Source organism: Herpailurus yagouaroundi, unplaced genomic scaffold (assembly GCF_014898765.1).
Source record: "Herpailurus yagouaroundi ecotype Mexico unplaced genomic scaffold, PumYag 159, whole genome shotgun sequence".
NCBI classification, from domain to species: Eukaryota; Metazoa; Chordata; class Mammalia; order Carnivora; family Felidae; genus Herpailurus; species Herpailurus yagouaroundi.
This window is the reverse complement of record NW_024412400.1, coordinates 37936314-37948846: the sequence shown is the minus strand read 5'-3', so window position 1 is coordinate 37948846 and position 12533 is coordinate 37936314. Positions and strand designations below refer to the sequence as shown.

Here is a 12533-nt window from a genome sequence, read left to right as displayed (position 1 = left end):
ATATAATGTACAACATGATGACTATAGCTAATACTGCTGTATGGTATATAGGGAAGTTGTTAACAGAGTAAATCCTAAGAGTTCTCATCGCAGGGAGAAAATATTTTTTTCTTTTATTCTTCTTTTCTTTTTATTGTATCTATTTTTTTTATTATTATTTAATGTTTATTTATCTTTGAGAGAGAGAGAGACAGAGCACAAGCAGGGGAGGGGCAGAGAGGGAAACACAGAATCTGAAGCAGGGTCCGGGCTCTGAACAGAGCCCAACGCAGAGCTCAAACTCTTGAACCGCAAGATCATCACCTGAGCCAAAGTCAGACAATTAATCAACTGAGCCACCCAGGTGCCCCTCTTCTTATTGTATCTGTAGGTTAAGATGATGTTAGCTGAACCTATTGTGGTAATCATTTCATAGTATATGTAAATAAAACCATTATGTGGTATGCCTTAAACTTACACAGTAAATGTGTCAGTTATTTTTCAATAAAATTGGGAAATTTCAAATGAAAATTATTAAAAAGTATTTAAAATGCAAATTTCAAGTAGCATGTACCAAGGAAGTGTATATTGAAGTCCATTCCAGTCTAGAAATCAACTTGTAAAATTGTATTTTTATCTCATTTCCTTAAGATTTCTATTTTAGCGTATATTTTATGATGTGAATTATTCAGTAAAATCCTGACATAATACCATAAACGGAGTAAAAAAAAAAGTTCAACACATTATGATGGAACTTGCAGAGCAGCCAGGAGTTTGGACTTCTGAGAACCAAGTCCATTTTGCTCACACTTGGGTTCTGGTGCCACCTGGTGGTCATTTTCCTCCCTAGTTTTAATCATCAAAGGGGACAGACAATTCTATACACATGTGGGCTGAAACTTCTAAGACATTGGTTGGTGCCCCCCTGTCAACCTGAATGAGACACTGGGCTTAGGAAATACCAAGGTCTCAAGGACAGGATTCACCTACCTCATCCTCTCTGCTTTCTGACTCACTCTCCCCATCCCCACATTCCACTCCCCTAAGAATAAAAGGGGGGGGGGGGGGGTTGAAGAATACAGACACCCAGGCACCCCTAGTCCTTATCTTTAAGAGATGCAAACTGAAGTATCTGTAGATAAATTCATTAGATGCTGAAGATTTTCTTTAAAATAATACAATTAGGGAGGGGGGAAATGGGAGGGGTGGTGATGGATGAAACAAAGACTGGCCATTTGTGACAATTGTCGAAGTTGGGTGGTTCCTTATTCTATTCCCTCTACTTTTGTATATATTTGAAACCTTCCATATTAAAAAGTTAAACACACACACACACACACAAAAAGGACCTAGGGTACACCTGGGTGGCTCAGTCAGTTAAGCATCCAACTCTCGATTTCAGCTCAGGTCATGTTCTCATGGTTTGTGAGTCTGAGCCTCATTTTGGGCTCTGCTCTGACAGCACAGAGCTTGCTTGGGATTCTCTCTCTTCCTCTCTCTCTCTCTGCCCCTTTCTTGCTAGTGCTATCTCTCAAAATAAATACATAAACTTAAAAAAAAAGCACCAGAGAAAAATTTAAGATGAAAAATCCAGTACAAAGTTAGGCATATGAAATAGAAAGCTCAGAGAGAGATCTGAATTTGGGAGTAATAAGCAGGTGGAAAACTAACTGAAGTCTGAAAAGTGAATAAGGTCACGTAGGAATAAAAAGAGAAAGGAAGTTAAGTTAGAATCCTGAGGAATAACAGCAGTTGAATGGCAAAGTAAGCGTTGCTAACAAGTGAGTAACATAGGCCAAAGGGAGAGAGTGTCCTAAGATAAAGGCAGTCATCTACACTGTCAAACGCTGCTGAGGGGTCACGAAAGGAAAGGACTGGTTAACATCTTTTAAGTTTTATTTATTTAGGTACTCTCTGCACCCAATGTGGGGCTTGAACTCATGATCCTGAGACCAAGAGTTACATGCTCTTCTAACTGAGTCAGCCAGGTCCCTGATCAACATCTTTTGAAGGAAGCTGTATGAAAGTCACTGTGACTTTGGTGAGAAGCATTTAAGAGAAGCAAATGAGGCAGAGGGAATAGTTCATATAGGTTTAGGATTTGAGTGGGAGGTGAAGAAATAGAATTAGCTTGTATGAAAAACTCAAAAAGTGTGCTGGGGGAGAGAAATATATGAGTACCTTAAGGGAGGATGTCTGCTTATAATGACAATTGCTCATTTATTGATCTACTGCTAAAGAAGCTTGATTTCTTGATCTGCTACTGTGCTGTTGTTGTGTCCTGCACCGCTCTGCCTGATTTGAGTGTATCTTTGACTGTCACTTTATATAAAATCTTCCAGTGCCTCTCCAGAGCTTACTGAGATTTGTACAAGTATCTCAATTGGGCCACTCTAAATGTTCCCTAACATCAGCTGAACTGGATCACTAGTCTCTCCCTCCATATGCTTTTTGTTCATACCGCTGCCTCTTATTACAAAATATTCTTCTTCTCCAGTCTCTGCCTCTTCATATCCTGTTTATTCTTCATGTCCCATCTCAGATGTGGTGCCACATTATCCTTGAGGAACTTCCTGGTCCACTTCCTCTCTAGAGTATACTTAATCTCTTCCTCTTCTATTTTTCCAATACATGTTGTTTTTATTTCTTGTGGCATTCATCAGATTCTGCTTTACTTCTAATTTTCTGAGTTCATATGATGCCCTTATATATCTAAAGTTTGCACACTATTTGAGACTGACTTTATTGTCCTCCTCTTTGTGTCACAGAAGTATCTAACAAAATATCTTGCCTAAAAATAACTTTTTGAATTAAACTGGATTCTCAAAGCTCTATTGTTTCTAATATATACTCTTTCGGAATCCTAATGCTATTCAGTTGTTGTCTTCCATATAACATTATAATTTTTATAATCTTTCTTCATATGATCTAAAAATAATATCTAACATTTGCTACTTTTTCGTTGATAAACCTTTCCTATGTATAATCTAATCCAAGCTTTAAAAAAGTATATTTACTTTTTAAAAAATTTGGAGTATCATAACCATATAGATACAAATAGTAATATAACACCCACGCAAATACAACAAATGTTAAATTTTCCATGATTTTTTTAAATTCAATGTTTATTTATTTTGAGAGAGAAGTGCAAGCAGGGGAGAGGCAGAGAGAGAGGGAGACAGAGTCTGAAGCAGGCTCCAGGCTCTGAGCTGTCAGCACAGGGCCCGATGGGGGGGGGGCTCCAACTCACAAGCCAGGAGTTCATGACCTGAGCCGAAGTCGGACGTTCAACCGACAGAGCCACCCAGGCGCCCCTAAATTTGCCATGATTAATTCAGATCCTATTAAAAGAAAATCCTCACAGATAAGTTGAAACGTCATCATGTCACTCCCTTCTCTCTCTCTCTCTCTCTCTCTCTCTCTCTCTAGGGGTACAACTCTCCTAGAGTTGATATATACCCTTCCCAGCCATGTTTTTCTAGTTTTGTTATATATGTATGTATACGCACCTTGCACAAAGTCTTATTTTGTGGTTTTAAAATGACATATAATACAATACTATTATGTATCCCTTTGCAATTTGCTTTTTTCACTCGTTATTGTCAAGATTCATCTTTGTTGGCATATACTGTGTATCTCCCTTTACTAAGAAAAGGGTCTTAGTAAAGGGTCTGTGGGTAAAAGGGTAATAGGGTCTGTGATTCTATTACCTCTATTACCTGTTATTTAATCTTTACCATAATCTTGTGAGGTAGATATTATTAATCCTATTTGATAGATGAAAAACTGAAGTGCAGAGAGGTTAAATAATTTTACTGAGGTCATATAATTTCTAGCAGATGGCATGAGAGCTTGTGCAGAGCCTCTAACTCCTAATCCCATGTTCTTTTCACTCTAGCATTCAACTATTTAATAAATACTTACTGAACACTATGTGCCAGGCACTATTCTAGGTCGTGGGTATCTAAGCAGTGAATAAGACAAGATACTGCTCTCAGGAGTTTATTGTCTAATTGGAGGAGGCAGTCAATAAATAATATGTAACGTATAATTTGGTTCTAAGGGCTTTGAAGAAAAATAAAGCAGAATGGAGTGGAAAAGAGTGTAAGTGTGCTATATACCATATGAGGCTCTCCGGTGACATTTCAGCAAACATCTGAAAAGGAGTGACGAAAGAGAGGAGTGTTCAAGATTAGGGCAGAAGGTACAGCAAATGCAAAATCCCTGAGGCAGGAGCATATTTGGCTGTCATTCCATCACTTTGATGTTTCTTTTCAGCTACTGTACCAACAATTATCCTCTTGTACCATGAATCAAATGTAAACACACTGCATAGCTTTGCCTGATTAAATACATAATTTTGACATGTTAAGTCTCTTCTAATGGCCATTTTTCAAATAAACAAATTGGGCCGGACTAAAAAAAGTCTACAGCCCAAATCCACTGATTTACTTTAAAAATTAAATCATGGATAATTGACGCCCATAACGGTGACATAAATTATACACAGTACTGCTGGTGATTTGATGAAGACACCTGCAAAAACGTTCAACCCCCTTTTTAAATATTAAAGGTAGGTAATATCCTCAAGGAAGCTTGAGTGACTTCAAGCGGAAAAACACCTGCTGAAACAGGACAGGGAGGAGTCTCTTATCTTTCATCAGAAAGGATGCCTGGAGAGTGGTAGGAACCTGAGGGCTTTCAACCACGGGGAGATCAATTCTCACGTTTGTGATGCGAGGGAGGCAAGCCTGGTGCCCGTCATGACTATATCTTCCCTAGAACCAGGGGTCTTGTCTCGGTGAGCCTCCCAGGCTAGGAGTAGCAAAAGAGGGCGGCTGAAAACCAAAACTCGCCACGAATCTCGCCCGCCCCGCCTTCCTCCCTACGTCGGACACACGGTAGGAAACCAAACCTGAGCGCGCTCAGCCTGCTTGCCCCACCCCCTTTCGGCTTCCGGGCCTCCCCCGGGTCCTACGCAGAAAGAGCGGCGCCTGGAGAGCTCCATCAGCAGTGGCTTCCGGGAGGAGTTTTGGGCCCGGCGAGCCACCGTCGGATACCGCGCCTTCCCACCAGAGGTAGCTGTGGAGACGCCGGGAGCCCATGTCGGCGTCGTTGAGGAGTGCGGCGCATCCTCAACATGGGCGACCACGGCCTGGAGCTGGCGTCTATGATCCCCGCGCTGCGGGAGTTGGGAAGGTAGGGTCAGGCTCGGCCGCTCTGGGTCCCGAGTCCTCCTCCGACGGGCCTGGCCGGAATCTCACGTGTTCTCCCTCCCCTGCGGCGCGCGTGCCTGCCCCGAACCCGTCAACCCCGGCCCTTGTAGAGGTGTTCCGCCTGATTTGAGCGCTTCTCCCTTAGGCGGTTAAAGATACGCGGGTCGTCGCCGCAGACCTTCAGAAAGCCGGTCCAGGGGAGGAGAGGCGCTCGCTGACCGCTCTAGAGCGGCGCCCCGGAGCTTGTTCCCAACCCGGGGTTGCCCTCTGCAGCTGGAAGGAACGGTCCCTTCTGACCACTTTTTGGCCACTTTCTGTACTTATTTGCTTCCCAGAAACCTATGTCCATAGATGAGGGACTTGACCCACGAACTTTCCCCAATTTCTATTTTTTGTGATCGCTCGTGGAGGAATTGGGTTTTTAGCTTTACGTTTTGACCCAAATTGCTTCTTTTAGAAGAAAAATCACCAGTTCTCTTTTTGTGCAAAGAAGGCCAATTGCTAGAAAAGGCAGTTGGTTTCTTTCTTCAAAGTGAAACCATAGGGCGTTCTGAAGATGTGACTCCTATATTTGATCAGTCAGCCCCCAATCTGTTATTTTAGTCAGAAAACCCAGGGACCTTGCCACAACGTCCACAAAATATAAACGTGTACAGAATGTTTCCAAAGTTTGGAAATAATTTAATATATTAAATTTTTCTTTTATCTGCAAAAGCCTGTTTCTGTAAACAGAAGAGTAAAATCAGGTAAACCAGTGTTCTACCTGAAAAGAAGGGTAGGATGTTGATGGCTGCCATCCCCCTTCAGCACACTGGCAACCTTCCCTCAACCAGGCCTGAAAGAAGGCAGGGTTGTTGTTTTGTTTGCTTTTTTTTTTTTTTTTTTTTTTTTAATTGTAACCCACTGCTTGTAGGCTTGTACCACTACTGCACTTGAACTATCAGCTGGAATTTTTTAGGCTGTTTGAAAACTTAGAACACGAAGTCAAAACTGATACAAAGCCCATAGGATATTTAATTCTTTTCTGTGGTTCAGTTGTGTTCATCTCTACTTGTTGGCCATACAAGGATATTTAGTTTTCCTCAGTCACATAAGAGGATAAATGAAGGAACCACACACGTCTTAACTGAATTATCCTGGTTTTGTGTGTGTTATTTCACTTTGCATGAATGTTGCAAGCATATTCTGTGTTAACATTTTATAAAGTAGCATGAATACAAGTGCTCGTTTTAAGAAATTGATGTACAGATTTCATGTTTAGGCTCAATGTGAAGTTCAGGATTTTTTCTCCACCTTGTTTTAATGTAGAATTAACTGATTAATACTTTTCTTCCCTCTTTTTTCTTCCTTTAAGAGATTGTTAATAAAAGTAATAGTATCTTGGATTTATTTATAGCCTCTTACATCAACAGAGCTTAAGTTACCTTTCATTTCATTCAATTGTAGCCATTCTAAGTGAAAGAATAGAAAAACTGACTGATAGAGAATTGTATAACAATAGTTTTTAATTTTCATGATCTTCTCATTGCAACTGCTTCATTCATGCTTACTCAGTCTCACCGAATCTCCCTGATATAGAATGGACTAAATATTATCACTATTCAGTGAGAAACTGAGTCACAGAGGGGCACCTGGTGGCTCAGTTGGTTAAATGTCCAACTTTGGCTCGGGTCATGATCTCACGGTTCATGGATTTGAGCCCCACCTCGGGCTCTGTGCTGACAACTCAGACCTGGAGCCTGCTTCAGATTCTGTGTCTCCCTCTCTCTCTGCCCCTCCACTGCTTGTGCTCTCTCTGTCTCAAAAATAAGATAAAAACATTAAAAAAAAAAAAAAAAGAAAGAAAAACTGAGCCACAGAAATTGAAGAAGCAAAATCAAAAAGATAACGGTTCTTCATTAAATAAAGTAACTATTGGGGCGCCTGGGTGGCGCAGTCGGTTAAGTGTCCGACTTCAGCCAGGTCACGATCTCGCGGTCCGTGAGTTCGAGCCCCGCATCAGGCTCTGGGTTGATGGCTCAGAACCTGGAGCCTGTTTCCCATTCTGTGTCTCCCTCTCTCTCTGCCCGTCCCCCGTTCATGCTCTGTCTCTCTCTGTCCCAAAAATAAATAAACGTTGAAAAAAAAATTAAAAAAAAAAATAAAGTAAGTATTGTTATTAATAAAGTAATAAAAATGGGGGCCTGATCCAAGTATGCCTTTTTCTTTCACTACCCCCAAGCTAAGGAGCATCTAGTTTCCAACTGTAGTTATATCTGTATCCAGATCTCTAATGTGTTGTGTCGGTAGAGTTTGATTTGTACCATAATAGGATTAATTGATTTTGGTCAAGTCTTCACATAAAGAAGGATTTCTTCACTTTTAACACAAGTTAGAAGTTATATCCCGTTTACTTAAATGAGTGATTTGTATTCCAAAGCAACCTAATGTATATAGTGTTTAATTTACTGAATGTTGAGATTTAAACACTGAAGTTTCTGTTCAAACTATGAGTTGTGTTCTGACTTTGTGAGAAGTTTTAATTATATATTTGAAATGAAAATATGTTCTGACTAAACAAATACTGCCTTAGGAATTATCTACTTAGATTTATAATAACTGTTCCAATTACAATTATTTTATATTTCAAAGTATACCGAGATAAAGAGTAACAGGCTTTTTTAAGGCAGTATTAAAAATCTGAAACAATGAAAAAAAACAGTTTCAGAGCTGAGTTTCAGATTCCAACCAAAAAGGCCTTTTCTCCCCCCCCCCCTTTTTTTTTTCATTAATTGACTGCCAGTTCTATTTCTGAAAAAAGTGAGGTGTCACTGTTTTAATATGTGGGCTTTTCTATCTCAGGGATAAATTTTGCTTCACTGTTTTTTCTTATTAGCACTCTTTTCTCTACATAGTCTTTCAGGGTGATCTCATCCACTCCTGCTTTCAACTATCCATCTGCTATTTGATGATTCCAAATGTGTTTCTCCAAATCATATCTATCACCTATAGAGCTATTTAAACAACTATATACTGGCAGTTTTAGCTGGGTGTGCTATGAGCAGTTAAGACTCAACATAGTCAATACAAGTTCTACACATATCAACTACTTTCCCCCCCCCCTCTCATTCACTGAGGTAGGGATATCAAGGTAAATCATCATATTCACTCATTTTTTCCAAACCAGGAATGTAGGAATCTTTCTTGACTCCCCATGTCCTTTTGCTACATCTTTGGTCCTTTTTTTCATCTTTACTCTTCCCTAATAACTTCATCTAGTTCCATAGCTTTAAATACCATCTATATTCTGATAACTCCCAAATTTATATCTCTAGCCCAGAAATATTATTAGATTGCATACTGTTGAACATCTATATCCAGTATGAAAATTTGCATATCCAAAGCAGAACTCTTGACTTATTTTCCTTAAACTTGTTCCTTCCCTATGTTATTGTAAATGTACTGACCAAAAGCCTAGGAGTTATTCTTGATTCTTTCCCTTATCCCTTAATAATCTATCAGCACATCCTGCCAACCCTATCTTTAAAATCTACTTTTTGGAGCGCCTAGGTGGCTCAGTCAGTTAAGTGTCCCAACTCTTGATTTTGGCTCAGGTCATGATCTAACAGTTTGTCAGTTCAAGCCTCGCATTGGGCTCTCTGCTAACAGTGCTGATTTGCATGGGATTCTCTCTCTCCCTCCCTTCCTCCTCCCCACCCGCCCCCCCCCCCCGCCCCTGCCCTGCTAGTTGCCTATCCCAAAATAAATAAATAAACTTAAAAATAAAGTAAAATATATTTCTCGCCATTTCCACTGCTATTCTTATAATTTCTTATCTAGGCTATTGTAATTTCTCAGCTAATTTCTTCATTTCCATTTTACCCACTTATAATGGATTTCTTAGCAACCAAAGTGATGTAAACAACCATAAATTATATTGTATATTATACAGCATTACTTCTCTGTTTAAAACCTTCCATTAGTTATCTAGCACACTTAGAATAAAATCCAAACTTCCTCCCAAGGCTTCTAAGGTTCTGCATTTTCTGGCCTCTGCCTGCCTCTGACCTCGTGGCCACATATCCTTCCCTTACTCTGCTCCAATATTATTGGCCTTGTTTTTCCTTACGCACCAAGGTCATTCCAGCCTTCAGTCTTTTGCACTTTGCTGTTTCTTCTCTCTGAACAGACTGGTTCTGTTCAGATGTCATTTTGGAGAGGCCTTCTCTGACCTTCCTGCTTAAAGTTACTTTATAATCACAAGATATTTTCAGACAGTGATAGTTGCCATTAAAGTATTAAATGGGCAGTGGGAGGGAGATGAAAGTCTGGGGAGCAGCAACATTAGCCACTAAGAGGAGATTTGAATGATAAGAAGCCAGTATCTGAGATAGAATGGGAAGTATAAGGGTCTCTAAGTGGGAATGAGCAAAAGAATAGGAAGAAGGATGAAACACAGGAAGCAAAGAGGGGACTGGTGTGAGAGTTAAGGGTGGAGGAGTAGCCAGGGGCCAGATCCTTTAGTACCTTACAGGTCAGAATAAGAGTTATATTTTAAGGGCAATGGGAAGCCATTGGAATGCTTTAAACAGGGAAATAATGTAATTAAATTCAAGTTTTAAAAACACGGGGCACCTGGATGGCTCAATCGGTAAATGCCCAGCTTTTGATTTTGACTCAGGTCATGATCCCAGAGTCATGGGGTCCAGCCCCAAGTCAGCATGATATGCTGAGTGTGGAGCCTGTTTAAGGTTTTCTCTCTCCCTCCCTCCCTCCTTCTCCCCCCTTTCCCTCCCTTCTCTCCCTGCTTGTGTGTGCACACACATGCGTTCTCTCTCTCTCAAAAAAATTCCAAAACATGTTGACTCTTCACTCCTACTTAGAACCTTTTGATGTCTCATTGCCTTCAGTACAAAATCCAACCTCTTTAGTTTGTTCTTTGAACTTTGACCTTATAGTTGCTCTTCAGTTTCATCTATTTACTGTCTCCCTCTTCTTTAGCCATATAGAACCTCTTAATAGCTTTTAGAGCATCCTGTGTTCATTCTAACTACTGAGCATTTGCTCGTGCTGTTTCTTTTGCTTGGAATACTCCTCCTTTCCCTTATTTTACCTGCCTAACCCCTTAGGGACTTAGGTTTGTATCACTTCCTTCAGGGAGCTTTGACTGATAGGCTCTGCTCAGAGCCAAGTGACCCTCTTGTGTTCTATCTTGGCTCTATTAATACAACCATGCTGTGTTAAAATTACCTGTTTACTTTTTTTAACTTTTTTTTTTTTAAGTTTATTTATTTTGAGAGAGCGAGTGGGAGAGAGGGGCAGAGAGATAGGGAGAATTCCAAGCAGTCTCCGCACATGGTGGCCACAGAGCCTGATGCAGGGCTCAAACTCACAGAACCATGAGATCATGACCCTCAGGTTAAGAGTCAGATGCTCAACTGACTGAGCCACTCAGGTGCCCCTACTTTTTTGAAAAAGGTATACCCTCTTAGCTCCATTCCAAGGTAGAGGTTGTATAATAAGTGCTCACTCTCCCATGAGTCATTATTCTAATAGTACATCTAATGAATGATAATCAATTCACCTTTTTAAAAAACTGACCAAAAATGACACAAATAATGGGAATGATCTTTATACAAAATTAAACTTTGTAGAAAACTCAACCACCACCTAGGGTCCTGATTCCTCTCCTGACACACCTCCTCATTCACATTTCTAAATGATACTTGCTAAATTACACTTAGTTTATAAAGATAAACTCATTTGATTTTGTCTAAAACAATTCATGTTACCTTGTAATTTCAGACTTTATAAATTTTTGTTATATTTAAATCTGTGATGTCATATAATATGGTAGCCACTACAGCTGGTCTAGGTTGAGAAGAATTTCAAAGACTTAGTACAAAAAAAAAAAAGGTAAAACAATCACTTTAGTAATTTCAGGGCACCTGAGCAGTTCATTTGGTTGAGCATCTAACTCTTGATTTCAGCTCAGGTTGTGGATTGGAGCCCCATGTTGGTCTCCATGCTGAGCAAGGAGTCAGCTTGAGATTCTCATTCTCTCTCACTCGCTCTCTCCCCCCCTCCCCCGTCCCTCTCTCCCCCCTCCCTCTCTCCCTCTGCCCCTTTCCCCTGCTTGCACGCTCTGTCTATATATATATAAATTTTTTTTTAATTTTAATATCAGTTACAGTTCAAATAATATTTTGGATATATTATGAAGAAAACTATTGTTTGTTTCTCTCTTTTTTAAATTTTTTAATGTTTATTTATTTTTGGGAGAGAAAGAGCATGAGCAGGGGAGGGGCAGAGAAAGGGGACACAGAATCTGAAGCAGGCTTCAGGCTCTGAGCTGTCAGCACACAGCCTAATGTGGGGCTTGAACTCACAAACCGTGAGATCATGACCTGAGCCGATGCTCAACCGACTGAGCCACCCAGGTACCCTCCCTTTTTTTTTTTTTTTTTTTTTTTAAGGAGGCTTCATGCCCAGTGCAAGGCCTAATGTGGGGCAGGAACTCACGACCCTAAGATCACAAGACCTGAGCTGAGATCAAGAGTTGGACACTTAACCTACTGAGCCACCCACGTGGCTTTCTATTCTTAATGTGGCTACTAGAAAATTTTGAAGTGCACATGTGACTTGCATTGTTTCCATTGGCCAAGGCTGGTTTAAATAATAAGATAAACGGTACCAAGTTTTTTTCACTTTCATGTAAAAATAAAACTACTTGGTCTTTGAGTCTATATACCTAAGGTTATTATGTGTAAATACTGGTGATTTCAGTAACTTAGTAGTTTCAATTTAGGAAGATAAAAATTCTGGAGATGGTGGTGATAGCGTAGAATAATGAGAACATACTTAATGCCATGGAACTGTACACTTAAAATGGTTAAAATAAATGTTAAGTATATTTGACCATAATAAAAAATAATTCAAAGGACATTTTAACAAACTAATTTAATTTGATACTGTTGACAGCTCCCTCCTTGAAATTCTAACTTTGTTTCTAGAATATACCTCATAACATTTTTCTTTTTATTTCTCTGGTTCTTTCCCTTTCTTCTTCATGGCTCCTTTAACTTAAAGTTCTCTCTTTGGCTTTCTTATTACTTCTTACTCTGCACTAATTTTCAGGGCTTCCACTACTACTAGCTGTAGTGGTGGTAGATTATATAATCTCCATGAATGTCAGGCTCCTCATATGCAAATTAGAGTTTAATGTCCCAAATTTATTGCTTGTGAAATATGTAATAATGCAGATAATATGTTTAGCCTTGTTTACTAGATGTTATTATATAATGATAATTTAATCTATATATCTAGGCTAGATATTTCTTGAGGACTAGAGCTTTAATT

At 39.7% G+C, this 12533-nt stretch overlaps 2 protein-coding genes across 4 annotated transcripts in view; one reads left to right on the top strand and one right to left on the bottom strand.

Annotated features, from left to right (window-relative positions):
- Positions 1-6043, bottom strand: part of PLS1 (plastin 1) — a 135158-nt gene extending 129115 nt beyond the window's left edge. The window contains exon 1 of the mRNA XM_040480393.1: positions 5959-6043. The gene's annotated coding sequence lies outside the window, so the exon portion shown is untranslated. The remainder of the gene's footprint in view (positions 1-5958) is intronic.
- The window catches only part of ATR (ATR checkpoint kinase), a 99508-nt gene continuing 92008 nt past the window's right edge, over positions 5034-12533 (top strand). For 2 of the 3 annotated variants that reach the window (XR_005792104.1, XM_040480381.1), the window contains exon 1: positions 5034-5178. Coding sequence is in view for 1 of the 3 variants with exons in the window: in XM_040480381.1 (XP_040336315.1) it covers positions 5120-5178 (59 nt within the window). In the remaining 2 variants the exon portion in view is untranslated. The remainder of the gene's footprint in view (positions 5179-12533) is intronic. The other variant, XM_040480382.1, reaches the window with a different exon arrangement.